Raw genomic sequence first — 12499 nt, 5'->3', positions numbered from 1 at the left:
ATGAAAGAAGGAAAAAAATAATTTATGCATAATCTATAGCACTAAACTGTTCCTATATGGAACTGGTCTTGGTATTTCAGCATCAAGCTAGCAATAAAGAAGAGGAGCAAGTACAAAGGGAGTAACATTTTATTAAAGTGTCAGGTAATTTGAAATGTAGCATTTCTATCAGATCAAGTTTGTGTTGTCACAGTGTGTTGCTAGCTAAACATCCTGCTGCTGTATTTCACGGGGTAGTGAAAAGAATAACAGCTGACTTCACTCAGAGATGAAGAAATATAAAATAGATAGGAGAGGAAGAGCAGTTATATTTAAAGGTTAGAACTGCTCAGGGGCATTTGATGAACAGGAAATGTGCTTGGTTTTTTAAAGCAGATACTGGATCTGTATGATGTGAAGTTGTGGGGTTTTTTTTCATTTTGTGAAACATCCCACAAAACAAATTTACAATAAAGCCCTGTATCGGACTGTTGCACAGGCGGTGTGGTGTTCATGCTCTGTATTAGATTACAAGTGTAGCAGAAAATAATTTGAATTTGAGCTGATAATACTTAGGTTCATTCTTTGAATTCCACCTTTATGCTAACCAGGTCTAATATAAAGTTATTCTGAAGAGTATGCTGTCAGTGTAGAGGATGGAAATCAGCCAAGATGGCTTGTGAAATATTGGATTACATCCTGCTGAATTCAGTTGTGTACACCTACAAAAAGCAGTAAATCTGAGAGCCACAGCACAGTCAGCTCTAAATTTAGGTATTGTAACCACTGTAGTCTATGAGGACTAACTTGCTTTTTGAGGCAGCCTTGTCTGCAGTTGGAACGCTGCAGTTTGTGGCTTCGGCGGCTGAGGACATGACTGCTTGGTTGTGACTACATTTTCAAAATGCAATCCAGAAAACAAAAACTTTATTTCATAAATTTATATCTTAAATAAAAAATAACATTTGCAGATTACAATTCTATTTCACAAGCCATAAGTAACAATATGACATAACCACACTGAACAGCTTTACTGTATGAATAGTTCTTTGTTTTTATGCCGCTCCTTATTTATGATACTAATGCCACAGAAAGACTGTAAAATTCAAAACACATTGATAGCAAAGCCTTGACGGAGCACCTGAAATGATTATTTATTTCATCTCTATCACTTGTTGTTGCATCAGTCCTGCCAACAGCAGTCCTTCTCTGTGTCCTCTCTAGCTCCTGCCATGGCTGGCCCTGCCCAGTCTGATGTCATAGGTGACCATGTGGAAGTTGTCCCAGGCATACAGCTTCCTCTCAGCGTGGTTGTAGTCCACCATGCTGTTGTAACTGTACTTGTTTTTGAAGGGCACTGAGACAGCTTGTCCCACACCAGTGGCTGTATCAAACACAAAGTTGAGGGTGGTGTTGGGAACAGTGTAGCTAGCCACTGTGTACAAACGTCCACACACCATGAAAGCGTTAGCCACTGAGTTCTTCTTAATATTAGTCTCCCAGGTCTTCTTCACCTCCAAGCTCTCGGGGTTCAGCTGCGAAATTACAATTGCACCCCTTGCTTTACTTGTACTGTAGATGGCCCACAGACCCTGTTCATCCACTGCTAGGTCAATGTCAGTGTAGCCCCCCCAGGAATAAGGGTGCTGGCCATGGAAGCCGGCCTGAGGCAGGTCCATGCGGGATGCCAGATATTCAGAAGCCAGGTCGTAGCGAATCAGTGTCCGACTGAGTCTTCGCTGATAGTAAAGGGAGCCTCGGTACACAGTTGCCCCTGTGCTCTCCACAGGCTCTGGCAAAACCAGCACCTTCATTGGGAGACCTCGGGAGAACTGATCCATGTCTTCGTATGCAAAGAGGTGACGCACATCTCTACCCACTGCATCAATACGCCACACAGTGTTGTTGGTGTACTGAGGGCCTTGAGGCTCTGGATCCCGCAGCCACACACCATACTTCCCTGTGATACTCTCAGCTTTCCTGTGTGACACAGGATCTCCCACTGACACTAACTCTCCACAACCTGAGGAAAAAAATGCAAGTTACTTTAATTTAGACTCTAAATTTTAATTTGCTTAAAAGCTATAACGCTCGATTCCAACAACTCCAGTAACACGTTACCTGTGAAGTTGTGACTTCCTTCATGGAAGAGGTGGGATGCAGAGATCTCTGTCACTTCAGCTTTCATCTCCTGATATCCACTATTCCCAAAGTCATATCCGTGATCTGGGAGAGAAATACAAAATTCTGAGCAAAACTCAAAAGCAACACTTTAACCTCAAAGTTGTAAGGACCCTATTTTTTCCTCAGTGCTTGATGCTCTAACCCTGAAAATAATCACACTTGTGTAGACATCAACATGAGTGACGAAGCCATAAAAAAAGACTGTGTTAAAAATTCCTATCCCCTTACTTAACTGGGGACAGTTAACTGCAGCCCAACCTGTCTCTGCCTCTTTAGACTTTTCAAAGCACGAGTTTACCACAGAAACATTTATTCTGAAAAAAACAAACAAACATTAGAGCTGGAAAAAATTGCATAAAATATGTTTTTTCATAGATTAAAAAAAGCATTTTTTTTGTATTTGTATGATTTCGTGGTTAAAGAAAAATGTGTTCTTTTGGGATTGCCAATCTTTAAACTAAGATAATTTTTTATTTGTGTGGTTTCCCGTGACCCCCTCACTGGTACATACCATTGGCTGGTCTGTTTTCATGCTGAGTGTCCAATGAGGTGAGCGTCTGCTGGCAGGGTTTCTGCCTGAGGCTTTCTGCCTCCTGGCTCAGCTCAGCCAACCTCCTCTGCAGCTCCTGGATCTGCCTGTTTAGACGCTCCTTATCCTGCTGCAGCTGGCTTCTTTCCCCTGTAACCTGGGAATAAGCTTCCTGGAGACCTTCTTCTCTTTTAGCTCCAACCCCAGTCATGGTGCCTTCGTCTGCTCCTGCTAGGAGACGGCTGACCAAAGCTTCGAGCAGGGTGAGCCTGGACAAGACTCTATCCATCTCGCTGTTGCTTCCAGGGCAGCTGGACTCTTGTGGACTGGCCACAGTAAAGGTGTAATGGCAACGTCCAGAGGGGTCATTGGAGCGGTGGAGGGAGGCTCGATCTTGAGCCTGGGTTTGGATTGACAGAAGTAAGCAGGACAAACTGAAGAGGGACACTTGGAGCCACATTTCAAAGGGCCTAACTGAATCTTGTGCTATGTGGAAGTTTGTAGATGCAGTTGTCTAACCTCTCTTGTTAAAAACCTAGACTCTTTTTTTAGACTCTCTTTTGTTTTCTTAAGCTAGTCTCTTTTCACCTGAGTGTCTCTGGTCAGTGCAGGTCAATGTCTGAATCCCGATAATGCTCTGAGTGTGGGTATTTATACAGTTAACTGTCAGAGAATGGGAGGGGACGAGGAGTGTGTCGGGAATGAAATAACCAGGGGGTGTGGAGTGCTTGTGTAAAAGGCCACGTGTTTCTTCTTTTTGCTCGTGGTGGTGGAGATGTGTGCAGAGACAGCAAAGACTATGTGAAAATCAGCGGAAAAATACACAATTTAATGTTTGTTTACTCCTGTGAAGAATTCTTTTAGTGTGTCTCAGCAGTCGGTATGTCTCTGCAGGTTGTTTTGACTGGACAGCATCTCTTTATGTGTCTAGTGCGTGTCAGCTGCTGTGCTGTTTACTTCCTTTGAAGCTGATGGTCTTTCTATTAAACCACTGTGTGATTAACCACAAATTCAGTTTATGGGCTCGGTGTGTGTGTACATTTGTGCTAAGAGGAAGTGTTTAGCATGCCAACATTCAGCAGCCAGGCTCGAAAGCAAGGCAAGCTGGTCCTTGAGAAGACCTCAGGGCAGACTGGAACTTATCTGTCCCAACTACAGCTGAGCAGGATGTCTGGCACAGGAGGCAGTCTGGAACGGAGACTTATCCAAACCCCATATTTTCTGCAAACTGCCACAAATTACAGATAAATTATCAAGACAAAAGGAAGTAATCATTCACTGTTGAGGCTGGAAAAACACAGAACTTGCAGTAAGCAGTCTGGAGAGATGACGCTGAAAGTGCTGGTTGTACAGGCCGACCTTCTGATATATACATACTTACAAAATTATTGACAAAATGTTCAAGAAGCATTACTCAACTTTCACGTAACCTTAGAAGAAGAAGCATTGCAGAGATGCATGAACTTTTCAGACCGGGGGGCCCAACAGTCTGAATAAGACAAAGTGTCTAAAAATGGAAGACATTTAAGATGATTGTTACTCTTACTCTTATACTAAAAACCCAACATGCAGTTCTGAAAAGGAAAAGGGAAAAAAGCAGTGACGAGAGTCTCTACAAGGTGATAAAGTCTTTCCCAATATAACAAAAACACTGATTAAAAGAAAAATATGAAAATATGTTTTTCATGACACCCAGAGACACTGAAATCATACCTTGAGCCCTAAATGTGCCTCGCAATCAACAAATGAATTAAAATTGTTCATGACCTGAAGCTTAGCAGAAGTTTAATGGTGCAAAAAGAAATAACACAGTGCCCACAAGTAAATCAACTACAGAATGGTTGAAACCCCCCAAAAGGGACCTCCCACCACATCTACAAGATGCTGAATTCAGATATGGTGGTTTCTGAAGCGTGCACTCAAATGATTACTCGTTGTGTTCACTAGTACAAGTACTGCTGTCTGTGTGTTTTTAGTTTACTCAGATTGTGTTTGTCTAAAAATGTGACTTATATAAAGCTCAGAATATGTTTTAAAATATATGAAAGCAGAAATCCTGATATATTCAGCATGTTCACAAGCTGTTGTAACACAGTGCTGCCATGCAAGTTGCTCTTTGATGGTTTATATGGCAAAACTGTGCTGACTGTGTTTGCTTTCTAGTTTGAAGCCACATTGGTACGCCTACAGCATGTTCCAACTGTCTTCATGTGAGTACAGTGTACTTACTGTAAATGTGCAGAAGTCATCTTCTGGTTAAATGCCCTAAATGCTGTACATACGCTCAAGTTTTACAAACAGTTAATTAGGCTTTTCTTGCTCAGACAAGTCCAAAGCACATTGATATACACTCAGAAGGAGCCACGCTGGTACGGTGCTGTTAATTACAAGGTTTCCGCAAGAGAAAATTAGCCTTCTGTAGTCTCCATCTATAGTAGTCTTGTGTTCAACTTAGAAATCCTTGTTATAACTGCAAATTTTTCCTTTTCAGTCAGATAAATTCAAAAACTTTACTGAGATCAACAATAGCTAGTTGTCCTTAGTCGTCTCAGAATTCAGAAATCCTTGCTATAATGCTTTGAAAGCAGCTACTGTATGCGTGTTTAGCCAGAAAGGACCAGAAAGAAAAGATGCATAACCAAAGTGCATATTACAGTTTATGTTATTCATGCATCACTTTCTGCAGATTGCTATAACCCAGCTCACAGATGTTATGTCATCTCCACAACACTCCCCTTTGAAACATATCCCCACAGTTATGACTATAGGTCATAAGTTTGCATTATGAATGGGTAGCATTTCATTTCTCCTCTACTTTCATTTGGATATTCCACAATTGTTCCAAAATATTGTTTATGATTAATAAATAAAGAACCAGTTTTTTTCAGCAACAGAGACTTGAAATGCACATCTGTATTTAGTTCCACAAGATCAATTTGCTGTTACTCTTTTTTTTACTGTGGAAAGTCACCAGTATTCCAGTGTTTTTACTACCGAGGTGTGTTTTTCTTATGTAACATAATGACTCAAGCATCCTGTAAAAAGCGAGCGCCAGCTCCTTGGTTGACCTCAAAGAGAAGAGAGGATCACATGGAATACGTAACTTTTTCCACAGGTGAGGCCATGCAGACTTTTTAAAGGTTTGTAAGTTAGTAAAGTCTGTGAAGCTGCATTCATGCATGAGTTGTTTATTGATGTGTTTCCCCTAAACATAATGTTCTCAGTTATTTTCAACTTATTCTACACTACTTGTTATTATTACTGTGAATATTTCATCTTGTTCCAGCTGGTTTACTTGTCTTTGAAGCAATGAGATTTTTACACTGAGGAAAAACAAAAATCCAAGATTTTAGGGATATTTTATGGGCCCATATTTCTGCCAAATGGTAATTTGGCCTGGTTTTACATAAATCTTAATTCTGCATCCTTTGCTGCATAAATCTAAGCAGCAAAGGATGCATCTGTGTCATTACTTATTTAACAAAAGCTAAACCAAAATGCAGAAACTAAGTACACATCACGATTCAGTGGGTTGTAATAACATGTTTATCAGCAATATCTTGCAGTAATCATTGTCTGTATGATTTTTTTTAATCTCTCACACTGTTGAGGATTAATTGATTGATGATAATTAATTGGCCCACTATTCTTTGCAACATTGCCTCAGTTCATTGAGGATTGTGGGCACCCTCTTAAGGCCTTTCCACAGCATTTCAATCAGGTTGAAGGTCTGAACTTTGTCTGGACCACTGCAGTCACCTGATACTTTTCTTTTTTGGTCATTCTGTTGTAGATTTGCTTCTGTGTTTGTGATTATTGACCTGCTGCATGACCTAATTTGGGCCAAAGTTTAGCTGTCAGGCTTCAGGTTTGACTTTAGAATATTTTGGTATACAGACGAGTCCATGTTCAACTCACTGACTGCAAGGCAATCAGCAAGTCCAAGTCATCAATCCTCCCTCTTTTTGGAGGGGTTGTTTGTGCTGATTTGCTAAATTTGTTTTTTGCTAAATGCAGCGATGGACGTTACAGCAGAACATCTCCACTTTGGTCTTGACTGTCTAGTTTCAGAAGTCTTGTGGTTTATTCAAGTGCAGCTTTATAGAGCCATGCTGTGATGTTCTCTTTACAGGAGAGGACAGGATTTCTTCCAGGAACCCTGTCAAACAAGTCCAACTTAGTCAGTGTTTATTTAACTGTACTGTCATGAACTTTAACATTTAACATGCTTTTTATTCAGTTTCTGACCATAGGATGAATTTCTCGCTGTAGAATGATGCACTTTCTGGCACTCGAGTGCTCCAGACCAGCAAACTGCCAAAACTGCTTTTATTGAGGTGCTCACACTTCCTGATGATCAGTTCATAAAGTGCATTTAAGTAGCAGCACTTGGCTGATACTTACTTACCTTCTTAAATAGTAAGAGGGGACTATTTGACACACTGCATGTCAACTTAGTTTTTGTTAAATAAATGACAACACAGTACAATATGCCGTTGTTGTTTATCTGAGGGTGTATTTACCACATTTTAGGAGATGATATAAGAAGATATAATTACAATATGTTTAGCTTCACTTAGTAAACAGCTAGTGTAATTCTGTCCATAAATAACAACATAAAAACATCCCCCTTCAGCTCCACTAACACTGACTAAAGTGCACATCCTGTTTTTAATCTGCATAACCAAAGCGAGAATGACAGTTTGCCCTTTTACAGCTGATATGTGCAGGACTGGGTTCCTCTCAGATGTGCAGACTGTTCTTACAAAATGTTAGCAGCTTTTCCATTGAATAAGAATCAAAAATGTAGATGAATAAAAAAAAGTAGTTAAGGCCCATTGAAAATGCAATCCCAGAATCCTTTGGCATTTAGCAGGATTTCCATTATTCAACTTTGAGGGGACGGTTTAAGGGCTGTATTTGTTTGAATATGAATTATATAATATTATGCAACAGGGGGGAAAAAGGGGGAGTAATGAGGGGGCTGATGACATTGGCATGACACAAGAGGAAAGAGAGAAAAAAAGAAGAGAAACGTGCAACAGCTGAATGTTAAAAGGCATGGAAAATAAAATACACTCCATCAGACTCTGCTGTGTAGTTTGAATATCGAGTTCTGCGAGCGGGAAAGCTTGAAAACAAATTACGTGCCTGCTTTTCTCGCACGGCACCAAAACAAAGATGCATCACTTTTCCAGTGGTCGCTGAAAAACAAATCGAGAAACACCCACACAGAGCTTTCATTGGCTCTGCATAGTTGCATTCACAGGTGTGAAGTGTTGCACAACGTTCGTTTACATGGGAAGCTGTCTTCGTTTGGCTTGCTGACCTACAGTGTAAAGCAGACATAAAGCAAGCAGTCGCCCGAGGGCTGGTGAGTGCTCCGTGGTTTAACACCTGCAACCTCCCACCTCATTGTGTCGGGGACATTTTAACAAAGTGCCTCAGTGCTCTGACTGCAACTGTTGACTGGAAACGCGAGCTTGGGAGAGGAAAGTGAGAAAGTCTGGACACTTCACACGTGGTGCGATCCAAGCTTAAATGACTCAAGCATATTTGATTTGTAGCAAGCATTGCTGGGGTATGATTAAAAACTGCAGTTCTGTACTTTAGGGTTCACGGCACAGACCCAAGGGGGAAGTCACCGTGAGGTGTTTTTAAGAAAAGCATTACAAATGTCTTGCTGTCTGCTATGAATGTGAGGATATAATCACAGTGGACTGCGTGCCTACACACCTGAAATCTAACAGCAGAGCAGTAGGTGTTGTTTAGCATCACAGGTGTTACACCAGACATTCTTATTACTCAGAGAGGCAGACTGGCATGGCGCCAGTGTCTCCTCTGCAAAAACACAGCTGCAAACACAAGGATTTAAAATTCAGATGGCATAACACAGTAGTGATGCAACTTAGTTAAAGAGCCCTCTGCATCATGGGTAGTGATGCATTTCTGCATGCCATGACAAGGGCAGGAGACAGGGTGCGATGGGTCTGTCTGGAGCATTAATTGCTGGGTAGATGATAGATCACTCACATCTCATAAAGCAGGGAGAGTCCTCTTATTTTGTTAGTGAGCTCTGTAACTCTCTAAAGTTAGAAACATGAAATACCCATAAAATTACAACATTTTTGGAATTTTATAGTTGAACCTCCAACCAATTTAAAAAAAAGCAATTTACATCCATGAATTTTAATATGTACTATTTTTGCTACATCAGCATCTTTGTGCAAATTACTGCTTAAATATCACCAACATGTCAATATCAGCAGCACTGAGGCGGGACATTGCACACAAAATTAAACACGTGTTTTAGATTTGTGCTATTTTATGCAGCATTTTTAAACCCTCATAACTTATTATGTTCAAGAGATTGCTGCACGAAAATTTCAAGGGTGAAAAATATATTTTGGGTCTGACAGGAACTGCTGCCAAAACACCCACATAGCGTGTCACAGCCTTAAACCGAAATCTTGTTTTAGTTTAATTTTTCCTACTACTTCCATTTTGTTGGTGTTAAAATCAGACTAGTCAAAATTGCTATGATTGTTGAGCAGTCACATGATCCATGTAGAGATGTGGGATTTGAAAGTTTTCAGTTTAAAGTTTTATCCAGTGAATTATCTGGAAATAAGTAAAACACAGTCAAAAATACTGACTTTAAGTAATTTAATTACATGTAGATTCCCTATGTAATTTTGTTGCATAAGTACTGCAGTCTGTTCAAATGAAATGTACTTGATAGGTATAGATTCAGTTTATAACAAAGATTTTCCATATTGATTATTTGAATAAATAAACCTTATTTTTTAAATATCTCTGATGCACTTTACTCAAAATTATTGCTTCATGTTTATGAGAGCAAAGAACAAACTGTTTCTCTTTTTCTACGACATAGACATTAGCTTGTTGCTTATATATATGTTATATCTCATGATACTGATGCTCAAAGTTGATTACAGAAAACAAAGGATGAAAGTGAGATTTCTGAGGGCCTGTAACTCTGAACACTGTCAAATTATGAAGAAAAAGAGAGAGAAAATATGAAACTGCTCATGTGTAAAAAAAAAAAAGTTGGAAAATAATCTGCACTGTTACAAATCATAACCTTACCTAAACTTTTGTTCTGTTTATTGGTGCGTCTAAGTTGCCCGTGGGTGTGATTATGAATGTGAATGGCTGGCTGTCTCTGTGTTAAAGACTTGTGACCTGACCAGGGTGCACTCCAGCTGGGACAGGCTCCAGCATCCTACAGTCTTATATTGAATAAGTGGTTAAGAAAACAGATAGATGGCTGGAATAACAAGCCATGCTACTTGGTCTGTAGGTAGAGTGTTCTTTGATCTCAAAGTTAAAATTACCCAATAATCCTAATTAGGAAGAGTTTGGAATTTTGACCACTTTACATTTCATCTCAAAGGGATGTGAATTTCCAGAATCTACCCAAGACCTCTGGAGATGTTTCAGTCTGGAGTTGCAATGATAAGGTTTTAAGAAAGATCCCATTAAAATTGAAGAAGTGTCTGATTGCAGTGCCTGCACCGACTACAGCACAGTTCAGTGTTTTAAGGTTTAAAATATGACACCATACTTTCCAGAATTGCCTTGTAACCTGCCCACAACTAATATCAGTGTCTTTTGTGGCATTACCTCACATACTGTAAAAAATCATGGAATTTCTGTTCACTGCAAATCTAATAGTAGCTCCTGATGCAGTGTCACAGGACTTCAGTTCCTCTAATGTGTACATTCAACACTTTCAGTAAATTCTTCTTTTCCTCACTACAAAACCAGCCCTCATTCCATGTGGCTGTTTAAAGTTGTGTTATGTAAGAGGGCCACTATTTCCCCCAAAATGATGACATTTTAACAACAGCCTCCTTCCCCTTTGGAACATAATTCAAACTGTCTCGAATGAGGAAAATTGAGAAAATCTCTGAAAGATTTCCCCTGATTTAGTTGAATAGTTTGCAACTTTCCCAAGTACAGACCCTGATTTAGTTTCATCTTGAATAACAGAATATCTTTGGCTCATCTCACCGGGACGTGCAGTCTCGTGCTAGAGAGAATGAAAGGGCAAGGAATTCCTTAGAAACACATTTAATGCTGCATCAGACTGAACATGTGCGCTGCTGTCTTTGGCTTCTTCTTGGACTTTGCTGAACAGCACTTTGCGTTCTGGTACATCTCAAACCGGATACAGTAGGGCCCAAATTTATGAGCTTAGATAGGGTAAGCAGATGCCACCGTCCTGTCCAAACGCTGTTTGCAGTCAAGCATGGGTAATCGATGATTCAAGGCCATGATGGAGTGGCTCATGGAGACCGGCATGCTGATAACTACTCTCCCCGGCCTCTCTTTGACCTGAAGCCAATAATATGTTCTCCACCAGCTCTTGACCATCTGCCTCTCATTCAAAGTGTGCATATAATTACAAGCAAATACACACGTCCACACAGACACACTGTGGAGGACTGAAAGTGCCATAATAAAAATTTAAAAATGGATTCAATTTAGTCAAATAAACAATCAGTCAATAAATAAACATGTCATCAAATGTGCCAAACATGTTAGAAATTAATTTCTGAATGAATGTATTTATAAGCTGGGCAATAAATTCATTCTGCCTTGCCTAGATAACTTAGGCTAAGTACCCAAGTTATCGTGGGTTGACAGGACACAGCCGTCTGATGTCTGGTTTATACTTCTGCACTAATCAGTGTAGAAAGAGGCTGACGCTCCACCAATATTGGGGTATGAAGAGCAGCTTTACTGCTTGACCAACATGTTTCAACCTGTGGCCTTCATCAGAGTCATCCTGATCCTGACCTGATGATTAAATAACACCTAAAGGCAGATGTATTCAGACTGATTATGTAATTATGATCTATAGTATGAACACAGTTAAATATTTTGGATACCTATAAATGTAAAAAAAAGATTTAAAAGTCCACACTGCTCTCCACAAACTTTGATATATATTCATTTTTATCTATTTCAAATACTCTGTGGCATCCCTGATGTTGATGTTACCAGGAAGTGGTGCCATTTTTCCTATTAACACAGACATTTAGAAGGTTGTGTTCTTTTGCAGTTTTGTAGCTATTTTATATTTATGGTTTTCTTAAACAGATAATCAGTAAATATCGGCCTAGTGGCCCAGAGCCACAATAACTAATCTCCAATCAATCATCCAGCACCTCATCTTTAAGGTGCCCCTGCTGACCAGCAAGTACTGAAGCAAGTATTAAGGTAGCTGCCAGGTCTTGATCTAAAAACAGGCCCACCTGCATTATTGAGGCTTACATACTGACCTGGAGACCAGCTCTGGTCTTGCCTCAGATTTATCAGGACACACGAGCTTTGGCAGGGTATGAAAGCAATGGCGAGAGAGAAGTATTGGATTGATGTTGTTACTGGACAGCCCTGGGTAAGCTCACACTGTTCTAATTACATAGTGTTTGTCAGCATCCCTCTTAAAGACAACTCCTTTAATGCAGATTTCTAGAAAAACAAAAAGGAACTTTAGGCACTTACAGAGATCTTTTTTTTATTCCATGACAGTGACTTGATAGTGCTTCCTCCACTTTCTGTAATTGCCCTGATATTTTTTGTTTTTCAATCAAGTAGCCCGTTTTAATTTTCTCAACGATAAGGCCAGTAAACATTGGTCGTTACTGCCCTCTAGTGCTCACTACAGCGTGACGTTACGAGTGGACCCGGCTTGAAAGGCTTGGCCATAATGAAAAGGGCAAATGCCGACTAACCCCTGAGCTTTTACTAGAATTTAAATAAATGGAAGGCTCCACT

General features: G+C 40.1%; 1 protein-coding gene across 1 annotated transcript; it reads right to left on the bottom strand.

Moving 5' to 3' along the window:
* Positions 1 to 111: 111 nt before the first annotated feature.
* LOC100692912 (myocilin) lies at positions 112 to 5701 on the bottom strand. Its single transcript, XM_003453329.5, has 3 exons — positions 2675 to 5701; positions 2101 to 2205; positions 112 to 2002 (listed from the first exon to the last, which is right to left on the bottom strand). Exons 1-3 carry the CDS (start codon positions 3150 to 3152, stop codon positions 1200 to 1202), a joined length of 1386 nt encoding a protein of 461 aa, XP_003453377.1. The 5' UTR covers positions 3153 to 5701; the 3' UTR covers positions 112 to 1199.
* Between the last annotated feature and the right edge of the window lie 6798 nt (positions 5702 to 12499).

This window comes from Oreochromis niloticus, linkage group LG18, assembly GCF_001858045.2.
Source record: "Oreochromis niloticus isolate F11D_XX linkage group LG18, O_niloticus_UMD_NMBU, whole genome shotgun sequence".
In the NCBI taxonomy this organism is placed as follows: Eukaryota; Metazoa; Chordata; class Actinopteri; order Cichliformes; family Cichlidae; genus Oreochromis; species Oreochromis niloticus.
This window is presented reverse-complemented; position numbering and strand designations above follow the sequence as displayed.

Bases quoted from the DNA above. Each gene is read 5' to 3' on its own strand.
- LOC100692912 (XM_003453329.5), bottom strand. From the start codon at position 3,152: ATGTGGCTCCAAGTGTCCCTCTTCAGTTTGTCCTGCTTACTTCTGTCA. The intron at 2,206-2,674 runs GTATGTACCAGT...TTTCTCTCCCAG, and splicing joins TGAAAACAGACCAGCCAATG to ATCACGGATATGACTTTGGG. The intron at 2,003-2,100 runs GTAACGTGTTAC...TTTTTTCCTCAG, and splicing joins AGGAAGTCACAACTTCACAG to GTTGTGGAGAGTTAGTGTCA.